Genomic DNA, 15,460 nt, shown 5'->3' with positions numbered 1-15,460 from the left:
CCTCCATCTCTCTAGACCCTTGGTCCCCTACTATTTCTGGAAGATTATTTATTTGAACAAGTTAGGTCTTTATTCTTTGGAGCGTAGAATGTTGAGGGGGGACTTGATAGAGGTATTTAAAATTATGAGGGGGATAGATAAGAGTTGACGTAGATAGGCTTTTTCCATTGAGAGTAGGGGAGATTCAAACAAGAGGACATGAGTTGAGAGTTAAGGGGCAAAAGTTTAGAGGTAACAAGAGGGGAAACTTCTTTACTCAGAGAGTGGTAGCTGTGTGGAACGAGCTTCCAGTAGAAGTGGTAGAGGCTGGTTCGGTTTTGTCATTTTTAAAAAAATTGGTTAGGTATATGGACAGGAAAGGAATGGAGGGTTATGGGCTGAGTGCAGGTAGATGCGACTAGGTGAGAGTAAGAGTTCGGCACAGACTAGAAGGGCCGAGATGGCCTGTTTCTATGCTGTAATTGTTATATGGTTTTATGGTTATTTAATACGAAATGTGATTTGCCTGTATTATCTGTCTTTTTTAAGGCAGCATTGACTTTTGCTGATATTTAATAACAAAGACTTTAACTATGTTATGGAATTGTTCTCATTTGACCCCAAATAGTTCCCTTTCTGTATAACCATTTCCTCAATACTCTAGGATTCAGAACATCGGGATGTTTGAAAATAATACCATCATTCATCTTTATATTTCATATTTCAAAAGGGATCCAAGAGGCAAGTTTTCCCACACATATGGTGGTGGAATGTGGAACAAGCTACAGAGGAAGTGGTAAAGGCAGGTAATAAGTATAGCGTTATAAAAAAAACATTTGGGAAAGGGAAAATATAGAGGGATACAAGCTAAAAGCAGGCAAATGGGACTAATTCAGGCAGGCACTCTGGTTTGCATGGATGAGTTGGTCCGAGGAGCCAACTTCTATACTGTTTGATCCCGCTCCAAAATCTTAGTTAGTTGGGAGAAAAGAATTTTCAGTACTGAATTTTCTTTGTATTATATTACCTGAATCATGTAAAGTTCTATTTCTTTGCCTTTACCCACCACAAGGCTGCGTGCTTAATCCCCCGCTCTATTTGCTTTAAACTTATGACAGTGTGGCCAAGCACAGCTCCAATGCCATATTCCAGTTTGCTGTTTACACCACTGTCATTGCCCAGATCAAAGGTGTGATCAATCAGCATACTGGAGGCAGATTGAAAATCTGACTGAGTGGTGTCATAATAACAACCTCTTACTCGATGTCAGTAAGACCAAGGAACTGATTGTAGACTTCAGGAGAGGGAAACCAGAGGTCCATGAGCCAGTAATCATTGGATGATCAGAGATGGAGAGAGTTAGCAACTTTAAATTCCTAGTTGTTACTATTTCAAGGATCTGTCCTGGGCCCAGCGTAAATGCAACTCCAAAGAAAGCACAGCAGTGCCTCTACTTCCTTTGGAGCTTGCATAGATAAGGCATAACATCTAAAACTTTAACAAACTTCCCTTGATGTGTAGTGGAGAGCATACTGACTGCCTGCATCACAGCCTAGTTTGGAAACACCAATGCCCTGAACAGAAAATACAACAAAAAGTAGTCCATCACAGATCAAGCCATCCCAACCATGGACCACTTACCACATCTACATGAAACGCTGTCATAGGAAAGTAGCATCCATCATCAGGAATCATGCTCTCTTCTGACTGCTGCCATCAGGTAGAGGTACAAGAGCTTCAGAACCACTAGGTTCAAAAACTGTTACTACACGCAAACTATCAGGGCCTTGATCAAAAGGGGATAACTTCACTCACCTTCCCTTACCCCATCATTAAAATGTTTCCACAACAATAGACTCACTTTCAAGGACTCTTCACCTCATGTTCTCGTTATTTATTGCTACTTATTTGTACTTGCATTGCACAGTTTGTTGTTTTTTGCACTCTAGTTGAATGCCCTAGTTGTGCAATCCTTCAATGATCGTATTATAGTTATTATTCTATAGATTTGTTGAGTATGCCCACAAGAAAATAGATCTCAGGGTTGCAGATGGTGACATATATGCACTTTGAAATAAAATTTACTTTGAACTTCGAACTTTAAAATATGCAAACACAATAACTTTCCAAAATTTGGTTTCCTAATTATTTGTGTGCCACATAAATGTATTATATTAAACATCAGAAAGTGCTCCAAGGCAGGTTAAAACAAAATTTAGCACTGAACCTATAGTACTGAGATAAGGGGTATAGATGTCAATGAGCATCTTAAAAAAGGAGAAAAGTACTGACATGTAAGGGGTTCAAGGAGGAAATTCTTGAACTTGCTCTTGATAGAGGAACACACATTGCCACAAGTGAGGCAAACAGAAAAAGCTCAGACCTAACAACCAACATGAGTTAACATTTAAAACATTGTCCCAAGCCATAATTCTATTTTAATTATTTAATTCTACATGTCAACAAAAAGTCCAAGCAAATATTTTATTTACAATCTGCTGGTTGAAGTTACATGCATTAATTCTCACGCTTCAACTAGTAGTATAATACTCAGGCTACAACTAAAACTTTGGATTGACATTTACCCGATCTGAAGACAAAATATGAAAATAAAAACACTCCCCATTTTCGCTATATGCTCAAATATAAATGCTGAACATTAATTGTACTTACGAATAAAAAATATTGAATCCAGTTAAATTATAAGCAGCATCACTAAAAAAGTGCAGTAATGCATAGCCTGATGTGGTAACTACTTCAGGTACAGTCTCATTTCCACGCAACTCTGGAACTATTAGGCCACTGTGAAGAGCACAAACGTTAATGTCAGGATGAGATAATAGCATCTTAATATAAACATCTTCATCAGAAAAAAGTATCATACACTGCAGCATTATAAGGCATAATGCTGGAAAATTGGTTTGCTCAAGATTAGTGGCAATATAGAGTACAGCACAGCAACAAGCTCTTTGACCCATCCAGTCTGTGTCGAACCACTTAAACTGCCTACTCTCATCGACCTGCACCTGACCATAGCCCTCCATACCACTACCATCCATGTACCTATCCAAACTTCTCTTCAATGTTAAAACTGAGGCCGTATGCACCACTTGTGCTGGTAGTTCATTCCACACTCTCATGACCCTCTGATTGAAAAAGTTTCCCTCATGCTCCTCTTAAACTTTTCACATTTCACTATTAAACCATGACCTCTAGTTGTAGTCCTAACCAACCTCAGTGGAAAAAGCCTGCTTGCATTCACCCTATCTATACCCCTCACAATTTTGTATCCTCTGTCAAATCTCCCTTCAATCTTCAATGCCCGCTGGTAACATCCTTGTAAATGTTCTCTGTACTCCTTCATCCTCAATTACATCTTCAGGGCAAGCTAATTTGGATTATTTCAAATAATTTTAAAATTTCAATAATTCATTAAACACGAAATATACTGCCAAGAAACAATGCTGCCCATATGCTTAAATTAGAAACAAGTACTTGCTAATATTTCCTTTATAACTAATTCTCCCCCTGGACTGTTGGCAACAAACTTCAGCAGACCATCAGAAGCCAAGCCAGTACAACATTCTGATCTCTGATCTTCCTTTAAAATTAAATTAATCATGTACGAGAGCCAGATGGAAACTGAGCAGCTACCTAAACCACATGGCACCAAATATCACTTCTATAAATAGTGCAATAATGTTGCAACAAAAGAATTTCAACCCTGCAGACCTAAAACACGTCTTTCAAAGAGCTATCCCTTCTATCACAACATTGTAAATTATTCTATTTTAAATATCTCCCTTATTTTCTCTTGAAAGTTGAAATCAAATCAGTTTTCACTCCCATTTCATGTGCTGTAATCGTAACAACAGTATGCTGCACTAAAGAAATTCTCATCTCCCCTCTTTGTAAATTACCTTAAATTTACCTGGGCCTAGTTATCAACCACCTTGTTAATGGAAACACTCTTATTAACGATCTATGGCGTTACAATTGATAAATCATAAACACAAGATGTTTTGCAGTTGCTGGAAATCTTGAGCAGCACACACAACAGGCACAAAATGTTAGAGGAACTCAGCAAGGCAGGCAGCATCTATGTAAAACAGTTAATGTTTTGGGCCAGATGAAAGGTCTCAGCCCGAAATGTCAACTGTTTATTCCTTTCACAGATGCTGCCTGACCTGCTGAGTTCCTCCAGCATTCTGTGTGTGTTGCTCTGGATTTCCAGCATCTGCTGAACCTCGTGTTCATAATCAAGAAATATTAATTTTCTTGACCATTATTAGTATTGTGAGAAAGAACAATGGTATTGTCATCACTGTTTCTCAGGCATTCTGAATTAATACTTCCCTTATCTCAATTCACATTTAATTTTGATGAAAGCAAACAAAATCTATTTTTCAGCACAACTGCAACATATACTACCTGTATACATCTCTTAACACCTTGAAATGCTTCAGATCATAAAAGGCAGCCCCGCATAATTTGACAAATCATTTTCCTAGTCACCTAATCAAGCTGCTGAATTTCATTTATTGACAAGCTTTGTTCATGTCCATCAGTTCAAACGCTCCTTTAGCATAATCAATGCTACATACCACAGCTCTTAAAAAGAGAAGCTGGGAAAAAGAGTTTTTGGCAATTCCTGTCAATTCAACATCAGTATCAACACAGCCAAAAGAATGATGAAAAGAACAGTTAGTTTGGCACAAAAGAAAAGTAAAATGTAATCTTATATTTAAAAACAAAACAACAAAGTACTTCATTCACATTAGGGAGAAGCAAACAGTACAAAAATCGAATAAAAATAAACTAAACTCAAAATGACAAAGTAACCGTAAACAGTTGTCTTGCTTTGTGATTCAACATTCATCAGCATTTCTTACTCAGCACTAGAGGGCACTGCTCTCCACACTTTGAACATCAATTGCTCACACCTTCAGTTGAGTCGGCTAATTAGTGCCAACAAATCAAATGAATCATGCAATCTTCAGAACAATGTAGAATTAAAATATTTTAAAACCATAACATAAAGGAGTAGAATTAGGCCATTTGGCCCATCGAGTCTGCTGCCATTTCATCATGACTGATCCAATTTTCTTCACAGCCCCTATCTCCTGCCTTCTCCTCGTAACCCTTCATGCCCTGACCAATCAAGAATCTATCAACCTCTGCATTAAGTACACATAAAGACTTAGTCTCTACAGCTGCCTGTGGTAAAAAAAATTCCATAGATTCACCACTTTCTGCTAAAGAAATTCCTCATTATCTGAGTTCTAAAAGGATGCCCCTCTATTCCGAGGCTGTGTCCCTTGGTCCTAGACCCTCCCACCATAGGAAACATCCTCTCCACATTCACTCCATTAAGACCTTTCACCATTCGATAGGTTTCAATGACGTCACCCCTCTTTATTCTGAATTCCAGTGAATACAAGCCCACAGCCATCAAACCCTCTTCGTATTGCATTCAATTCTGGGATCACTTTCGTGAAGCTCCTTTGCACCCTCTCCAGTTTGAGCACATCCTTTCTAAGGTAAGGGGTCCAAAGCTGCACAACAAGGGGCACAATACTCCAAGTGAGGCCTCACCAATGCTTTGTAAGGTTTCAACATTACATCCTTGCTTTTATATTCCAGTCCTCTTGAAATGAATGCTAGCATTGCGTTTGCCTTCCTCAGCACTGACTCAACCTGCAAATTAATCTTTAGGGAATCCAGCACAGGGACTCTCAAATCCCTTTGCACCTGATTTTTTTTTTGTATTTTCACTGTATTTAGAAAATAATCTATCCTTTCACTTCTTCTACCAAAGTGTATGACCATACACTTCCCAACACTGTATTCCATCTGCCATTTCTCTGCCCCTTCTCCTAATCAAGTCCATCATCCAAAATCATTGATATATAACGTAAAAATAATTGATCCCAACACAAACCCCTGTGGAACACCACTAGTCACCGGCAGCCAGTCAGAAAAGGCTCCCTTTATTCCCACTCTTTGTCTCCTGCCAATCATCCACTGCCTTATCCATAATAGGATCTTTCCTGTAATACCATGGGCTCATAGCTTGTTAAGCAGCCTCGTATGTGGCACCTTGTCAAAGGCTTTCTGAAAATCCAAGTACACAACATCAACCCATTCTCCTTTGTCTATCCTGCTTGTAACTTCTTCAAAGAATTCCATCGGATTTGTCAGGCAAACTTTTCCCTTGAGGAAATCATGTTGACTACAGCCTACTTTATCATGTTCCTCCAAGTACCCTGAGACCTCATCCTAATAATTAACTCCAAAATCTTCCAACCACTGAGGTCAGACTAACTGGCCTAGGTTTCATTTCTTCTGCCTCTCTCCCTTCTTGGAGTGAAGTGACATTTACAATTTTCCAGTCTTCCAGAACCATTCCAGAATCTAGTGTTTCTTGAAAGTTCATTACTATGCCTCCATGATCTCTTCAGCCACCTCTTTCAGAACTCTAGAGTGTACACCATCTAGTCCAGGTGACTTATCTACCTTCAGATCTTTCAGTTTCCCCATGAACCATCACTCTAATTATAATAACTTCACACTTCACACACTTCATGCCCTCTGACACCTGCAACTTCCACAGTGAAGACTGATGCAAAATAGTTAGTTGATTCACCCGCTATTTTGTTCTTCCCCAGTTTTCCAGTGGTCCAATATCCTCTCTCCCCTCTTTTTTACATTTAATCTATCAGAAGAAACTTTTGGTATCTTCTTTAATATTATTGGCTAGTTTACTTTCATATTCCATCTTTACCTTAATGACTTGTTTAGTTGCCTTCTGTTGGTATTTGAAAACTTCCACATTCTCTTAACTTCCCACTAATTTTTGCTGTATTATATGCCCTCCCTTTGGCTTTTATGGTGACTTGACTTCTCTTGTTAGCCATGGTTGTGTTACCTTTCCTTTAGAATACTTCTTCCTCTTTGGAATGTGTATATCCTGTGCCTTCTGGATTGGCTCCAAAATTTCCAGCCATTGCTGCTCTACCATCATCCCTGCCAGTGTTCGTTATCAATCAATTCTGGGCAACTCCTCTCTCATGCCTCTATAATTCCCTTTACTCCACTGTAACACCAATATATCTGACTTCAGTGTCTCCTTCTAAAATTTCAGGGCGAATTCGATCATATTACAATTACTTTCCCCTCAGGGTTCTTTTAACTAAAGCTCTCTAATCAGTTCTTGTTCATTCCATAACATCCAGTCCAGAATAGCTGATCCTCTGGTAGGGTCAACCACGAGCTGCTCTGAAAAGCCATCCCATAAGCACTTTAGAAATCTCCCCTCCTGCAATTCAGCACTAACCAATTTTCCCAATCTACCTGTATATTGAAGTCCCACATAACTATTGTAATATTGCCTTTTTGGCATGGATTTTCTGTCTCCCATTGTAATTTGTAGGCAACATCCTTACTACTGTTTGGGGCTCTGTATATGACTCTCATCAGGGTCTTTTTACCCTTGCAGTTCATTGCTCTAACCATAACGACTCAACATGTTCCGACCCTATGTCACCTCTTTCTAATTATTTGATTTAATTCTTACTATCACCATCCTCTCTTCCTCCTGCATATTCGTTCGATACAATGTGTATTCTTGGACATTAAGCTCCTAGCTATAACCTTTCAGCCATGATTCAGCTACAACATCATACCTGCCAATCTGCAACTATGCTGCAAGTCTATCTACCTTATTCATTCACTGCGCGCATTCAAATATAACATCTTAAGTCCTCTATTCACCCTCACCGATTTTCTCGCACTGTACTCAACTTTTTCATTCCTAACTTACCAACATCTGCCTCCATAACCTCTCCACTAACTGTTCCCCTCCCCTTGCAACTCTAGTTTAAACCTAGTTTAAATGTTGCTAGCTAGCTTTGAAAACAGGAAGTCCCTAAGGGCAGAGTGAAATTTTCAATGTTTCCCCATCCCAGGAACTTTTTAAAAACATATGGTATGAAACAAAAACATTAAATACCTATCAAATAAAAGGTTAAAAGACAAGATGACTTATTTAGTTTGTTTCAGAATTTACTCTTTCTAAGACCCTATTCCTTGGTCCTGTACAAATGTTAGTGGATTTTGTTTAAACTTTACCCAAAAAGAGTGGGGCATTCGTTTAACACTTCACCCAAAGAGGACACCTGCAGCACTTCAGGATGCAAAATTGCTTGAAAATTCTGTTTAAATTAAATGCTCAAGTCCACAGAGTTGAAACGAGAGTTAATTCTAAATGCAAAGACTCTGTGTTAGACATAAAACAACAGAATTAACCCTTCAAATATTTGCATTGCAAATTATCTATTAAAAATCATCTAAGACCTCATTCAACCTACTAACATTGGGACAAAAGTTACAGCAGAACGTTTGAAGATCACATAGAAAGTTTGAAGTCACAAAATTATCAAGCATACCTGAATACAGCTATCAAAGGTGCATATATTGAATCGCCATCATATACATACATATGGTCCCAGCTACATTCAGTGGCAAAGTGATTAAATCTTAACCTTAATACTGCATTTGGACTGCAAAAGAAAAAAAAACTTCTATTAAAGTGAGTTTCAAAGTCTTCCTACATAAATGACTATAATAAAACATTTTAACCGATACAAAACATTTAAAATAATAAAAATAATAACTCAATTTCATCCATATTTCACTGCACAACAAAGATTTTGCTTCCTGAATACTTTTGGTGTATCTTCTGAATTTTGGGCTGCTGATCGTGAAAATCACCATGAAAATTCCCTATCACACAGCATTTTTTAAATCTTTTATATTTGTTGTTTCAATTCATAATTCAAGTCAAAATAACTGATGCCAAGATTAAGGAAGGTATTTTTGTTGGTCCACAAATCAAACAGGTAATCAATGACAGGCAATTCGAAGAACTTCTAGTGGGAGCAGAGAAAAATCACATGGAAGGCATTCAAGGATGTTGATGAAAATTTTCTTGGCAACTACAGACCACCAAACCATGTGCAGCTGGTTGCCAACAAGCTTCAAGCATACAAAACCATGAAGTGAAACAAGTCACTAAAGGTTCATTTTCTCCATTTCCATTCAGACTTCTGCCCTGCAAACCCTGGCGTTTTCAGTGACGAGCATGGTGAAAGGTTTCACCAGGGCATTGCAGTCATGGGGAAACAGTATCAGGGCAATTAGACTCTATCAATGCTAACTGATTATTGTTGGAAACTTAAGTGAGAAGGTTCAGACACTGGCTACAAACAAAAATCATTAACAAAGCATGTTTAGCTTAGTTGAATTATTGCAGTGCTTCAGCACTGTTGTGCAATTAAACGTATTATATTCAATAATAGTTAATTTCTTGTTTCTCCAAATTCCTACATGATACAAGTAGTCTGAAATCATATTTGTGTTCAGCTTCAAGCAGTCTTTTTGATAAACAAAAAGAAATTCTGAGGGAGCAACACTTATATAAAAAATTATTGTGCAGTGTTTTCAGTCTTCCAGGATATACCCAAACAAAATGACATAATCTTTCACAACATTTTTTTAATAGCTTCCATTAGGTCTTTTCTCCTGTAACAGCTATGCAAGCCACATTCAATTAGTGCCACATTAACCCTATGTAAAGATAGAAGCAAACAAACAAATGCAAGCATCTCTCTCATTAGTTCAAAGTGTATTTTGAGCACTTCATATCAAAGTAGTCCTAAACACTAAATTATCATTGTTAACGTCCTCAATCGTCATCTTATATTAAGTTACTTCTTTCCCTTTCATTTGATTGCTCTCAATACACTTGATCACAATTTTCTCATGAAATAATGTTAATACATCTAAGGAACTTAGGGTTCCACTTACTTAAGTATCTTTCCTGGATACAGTTCTTTATTACTAGTGAAAGAGTGCTTAATCTGCTCCTTGCATACGGTGCTGTGCAAAAGTCTAAGGTACATGTAAATAAAAACCATAAAGTGAAGATGCTTTCAAAAATAATGAAAAGTTTCTAAACATCAAAAAAATTTATAAAGAGCAGTAAACAGTACAAAAAAAGAAATTAAATCAGTATTTGGTGTGACCGTACTGTGCCCTGGGTGCACTGTCATGCAGTTTTATAAGAAAATCCAGCTGCTAGGTTGGTCCAAGCATCTTGGAGAACTTGCCAAAGTTCTTCTGCAGACTTTGGATGTCTCGCTTGCTTCTGCCTCTCTACATAATCCCAGACAGCCTCAATGATGTTGAGATCAAGACTCCAAGGTGGCCATACCATCTGTTGCAGAACTCCTTATTCTTCTTTTTGCTGAAGATAGTTTTTTTGACCTTGGCCATGTCTTTGGAGTCATTGCCCTGCTGCAGAATGACCTTGGGACTGATCAGACATCTCCCTGATGGTATTGCGCGATGGATGAGAATCTTCTCAGCATTGAGGGTTCCATTAATTCTGACCAGATCACCAACTCCATTTGCAGAAATGCAGCCACAACCTGCAGGGAACCCTGCAGTGCTTCACTGTTAGCTGCAGACACTCATCCATGAAGCATTATCCAGCTCTTTTAGAGACAAACTGCCTCCTGTATGAGACAAAAATTTCAAATTTTGACTTGTCAATCCCAAACACTTGCTGCTATTGTTCAACACCCGAGTCTTTGAATTTTTGTATGTAGGTGAGTCTCTTGGCTTTGCTTCCACTTCAGAGGAATGGTTTTTTGGCAGCAACTCTTCCAGGAAGACCACTTCTGACAAGACTTCTCCAGACCTCAGACAGGTGAACTTGGGTTCCAGTGGTTTCTCTGAGTTCAGAGCTGATAGCAGCACTGGACTTTTTCCGATTGAAAAGGGATATTAGTTTGATGTATCTCTAGTCTGCTGCACTCAGTTTCCGGGCCAACCACTGTATTTCTGGTCCTCAATCGTGCCCGTTTCTTTGTGCTTCTTCAGAAGAACTTGGACAGGTCATCTTGAAGTTCCTGTCTACTGCAAAATTTCTGCTTGGGTGAGATCTTGCTGAAGCAGGAAGACCACCTTGTGTCTTTGAAGGTTAAACTGTCACATCTGCCACACCCTCACTTTCTGTTCTTCACCTAGTTTGATTCCTTCTCCACCCATTTCTGTTTCAATTATTCAGTTTAGTTCATTCAACTCATTATGTCATTGATCACTAGTACCTTCATGCTATCTTTGCTTAATCCTGCACTGGGCTATGTACCTACAAAGTAATCAAGTTTTGTATTTGAAAAGCAGTCTATTACTTAACAAATGGTTGTCATGTATTGAACGGTAAGATCAGTTAATATAGTTTGACGCTTGTCAAGTACAGTGGTGATGTCATCAGTCTGGGACAGAACAACACGTGATGTGAGGGAGCATGGAAGTGAGAATGAGAAATAAAGACACGTTTAGAGCATGAAATGTCAGTACGTACTATTTAATTAAGTACTCAGATAGGTTGCAAGCACACAACAATGGTGGCTAGGATACAGACTTTAAAAAGTGAGTTTAACATCAGTCGATGAGAATGGAGAAATCTGGATCCAACACTTCCAATGTTTTACAGAGCCAACTACACTAGGTCTGAGATGGACACAGTAGCTCAACTCACTTGAACTTTATGCCATTGGTAAACGACTGATAGTGGATGATAACGCAACAAGTAATACAAAACAAAGATGATGAGCATTACTATTGCACTTTGCAGGACCAGTTATGCAGGAAATATTCTCAACGCTACCAGTCACGGGACAAATGACTACATGACAGTGGTGGGTGCATTGAATGCTTACTTCATTCCCTCAGTCAACACCACGTCTGCCCAGCAGCACTTTCATCAGCTTGTCCAAAAACAAGGTAAGATGAGATGGTTCAACAGTTCTCTGAGCCTTTGGCAGGCAGCAAAAGACCGTAATTTTCTAATTGACACAGACAACCAAATCAGGGATGCCATAGTGGTAAGCATGAAGTAAGCATTCAGCGCATCCACCGTTGCCATGTAGTCACTTGGCCCATGACTGGTAGCACTGACAATATATCCTGCATATCTGGTCCTGCATAGTGTTGGCACGTGGCCAAGTGATTAAGGCGCTTGTCTAGTGATCTGAAGATCGTTAGTTTGAGCCTTGGCTGAGGCAACATGTTGTGTACTTGCGCAAGGCACTTACCCACACATCGCTCTGCAACGACACTGGTGCCAGGCTGTATGGGTCCTAATGCCCTTCCCTTGGGCAACATCGGTGGCATGGAGAGGGAAGAATTGCAGCATGGGCAACTGTTGGTCTTCCATACAATTTTGCCCAGGCCTGCAGCTTGGAAACTTTCCAAGGCACAAATGCATGGTCTCACAAGACTAACGGATGCCTATTATTACAGTGCCATAACTTAGATTATGTGCTGAGAAAACCACTGGAGAATATGCAGGGGCTAATGCTTTCCTACACACTGGAAATAGGGGCACAATGTGAAAAAGTAGAGGAACAATTATCAGCCATGTCACTCCAAGGGAGCCACCCAGAGACTGTGTACTATGTTTCACACCATAAAGGCACAACACATGGCGAAGAGATAGAGGGAAAAGAAAGTCTACTAATACAAATGAAATGAAATGCTGCAGATGTGAAAACACAGATCACCTGGGTAGAGACCCAAAGTGCCCAGCTCATGGACAGACATGCAGAAAACGCACTGGAAAGGGCCACTTTGCAAAAATGTGCGGAACAACAGGATTAGTGAGACATGAACAGAAGGAATTTGCATTCTGTTAGTTAGACAGAGTCATCTGAAAGATTTACTTTTTGTGTAGGGGTGTTAGTAGATTCAGGAGCCAGAAGTAATATTCTGGGTGAAAATGTGTGTGAAGAACTTGTCAGAGAAGATAAAGTGCCATTCATATATTCCTAAGCAGAAGGGAAAGCTGCAACCATATGCATCTAGCACACCACTGGGGGTCGAGGGGGTATTTGAATATGACCTAAGTATTGGAAACAGAACAGACCAGGCTTAGGTTATCATGATAAAAGGCAACGGTGAACCACTCCTAGGTAGAGAAACAGCTACGAAATTGGGCGTATTAAAGAATGGAGAAAAAGTGTCAGTAGTGACAGGCGTTAAAGAGTCACTTCAGCTGCCGTACCCAAAGCGTCTGAAGAGATAGGAAAGCTGAACACTCAGCAGATCAGTCTGTACACTGATCCAAAGGTAAAGCCTGTGGCGCAGACACTCAGATGCATACCTTACAACTTAAGGGAGATGGTTGAGAAAAAAATAAACAGCTAATGAAAATGAGAGTTATTAAGAAAGTTGAAGACCCAATTCCTTGGGTTAACCCAGTAGTAATTTTACCAATCCTGACAAGGGCATCAGAATGTACCTAGTCATGAGAAGGGCAAATGAAACAATTGTGAGGGAGAGATACCCCATTCCAAATGTAGATGTCAAAACTCCAGGTTATGAATGGAGCTGCTAGACTTGAAATGGGGCTATCACCAGCTAGACCTAACTCTGGAATCTAGACAGGTAACCACATTTGTTGTGCATAATGGGGTGTATAGGGACAAGAGACTGATATTTGATGCGTCGTCAACCAGTGAGCAGTACCAACACGAGATAGCAAATGCTTTAGCTGGAATTGAAGGAGATGAGAACATCTCAGATGACGTGATTGTACATGCACCTCACCAAAAACTGCATGAGGAAACACTGCATGCTCTTAAAGAGACTCACAGAGTGTGGACTGACACTGAATGCGGAGAAGTGTCAGTTCAAAATGGACAGACTAGTTTCATGGGAATTCTCTTGTCACAGAAAGGCATCGGACCTACTGAGGAGAGCATGCAAGCTGTTATGGAGGCTCATGAACGACAAAGAGCCACAAAAGTGAGGAACACACACAAAATGCTGGAGGAACTCAGCAGGTCAGGCAGCATCAATAAAAATAGTACAGCTGACATTTTGGGCCAAAACCATTCCATTGACTATACTCTTTTCCTAGATGCTGCCTGGCTTACTGAGTTCCTCCAGCATTTTGTGTGCATTGGTCAGATTTCCAGCATCTGCAGATTGTCTCTTGTTTGTGACAGAAGTGAGAAGTTTCCTCTGTCTTGTTGGCTACAGCAGCAGATTCATACCACAGTTTGCAAATTTGTCAGAACCACTGAAATGACTGACCAGGAAGGACACCCAGTTCAAGTTTGCAGAAGAATAGAAATAAGCATTCAGACCCTAAAAGAGGAGCTAGCAAGAGCAGGTATATTGGCCTATTTTGATGAAGATGTACCAACTAAAGTGATAGCAGATGTTAGCCTAGTCAGGCTGGGGGTAGAACACATACTAAAATAAAATGGAGAAATGGTACCTGTCTGCTATGTGAGCCATAGTCTCACAGACTGTGAAAGAAAATACTCACAAACAGAGCGAGAAGCATTAGCACGAGTATGGGCCTGTGAAAGACTTCATCCTTTTTTGTATGGGAGAAAATTTGACCTGATCACAGATCACAAACCTTTGGAGATGAGTTACAGCCTGAGATCTAAACCATCCGTACCCATACAGCAGTGGGTCTCGATACTGCAACCATATGGCTACAGAGTCATACATATGCCAGGAAAACAGAACATTGCAAACCCACTGTTGAGGCTATTGGGAGAAACTGCTCAAAAAGAAAGACACAAGCATGAGTCAGAGGAAAATGTCAGCTTCACAGCCATCAGTGCTACATCTAAAGCCCTGACAACATGAGAGGTGGGGAGAGTGTCAGCCACAGATCCAGAGCTGCAGGAGGTGCGTAAAGCCACCATGAATACACACTTTGAGAACTGTAAGGCATATGCACCCATTGTAAATAAGCTGTGTGTAGTGGGTCACCTTGTCCTCAGTGGGACACGGATTGTGTTACCTAAAACCTTGCACAAATGGGCATTCACCCTAGCTCATGAATGACAGTTCGGAATACTAGGTACAAAACAGCATCTCAGAACTAAGGTTTGATGGCCTGGTATGGATAGAGCAGCTGAGAAGTACTGCAAAACTTGTTATGACAGTCAAACTGTATCCAGACCCAACCCTCCACAACCACTAAAGCTGACGCCATTACGGATGATCCTTGGCAGGGGGTAGCTGTTGACTTGCTTGGACCATTACCAACAAACCATTTCATTCTAGTAGTAGTCTACAACTGCAGAGAGAGCCGTCGACAGTTTGTAGAGAATTTCCAGATAATGAACCTCAATTCAGATCTGAACAGTCCAAGGAATATTGTGGGAGTAATGGAATCAAACACCTGAAAATAATGCCACAGTGGGCTCAGGCAAATGGTGAAGTGCACCACCGATGTCAAGGATTAGGATTTTTCAAGCAGAAGAACTTGACTGGAAATGTGAACTGAGAAAGTAGGTGACTGGGTACAGATGTGTGGAACATGCCACTGCAGGGAAAATTCCTGCCGAACTTCTCTACAACTGCAAAATGAGGGGGAGGTTAACAGACA

The 15,460-nt window shown here is 39.9% G+C and overlaps 1 protein-coding gene across 14 annotated transcripts in view; it reads right to left on the bottom strand.

Moving 5' to 3' along the window:
* Positions 1 to 15,460, bottom strand: part of atrnl1b (attractin-like 1b) — a 1,064,590-nt gene that overhangs the window by 936,241 nt on the left and 112,889 nt on the right. For all 14 annotated transcript variants that reach the window (XM_072239605.1, XM_072239604.1, XM_072239606.1 and 11 more), the window contains exons 3-4: positions 8,427 to 8,540; positions 2,653 to 2,781 (exon numbers count right to left, since the gene is read on the bottom strand). In XM_072239605.1, coding sequence (XP_072095706.1) covers positions 2,653 to 2,781; positions 8,427 to 8,540 — 243 coding nt within the window. The remainder of the gene's footprint in view (positions 1 to 2,652; positions 2,782 to 8,426; positions 8,541 to 15,460) is intronic.

Source organism: Mobula birostris, chromosome 21 (assembly GCF_030028105.1).
Source record: "Mobula birostris isolate sMobBir1 chromosome 21, sMobBir1.hap1, whole genome shotgun sequence".
NCBI lineage: Eukaryota > Metazoa > Chordata > Chondrichthyes > Myliobatiformes > Myliobatidae > Mobula > Mobula birostris.
This window is presented reverse-complemented; position numbering and strand designations above follow the sequence as displayed.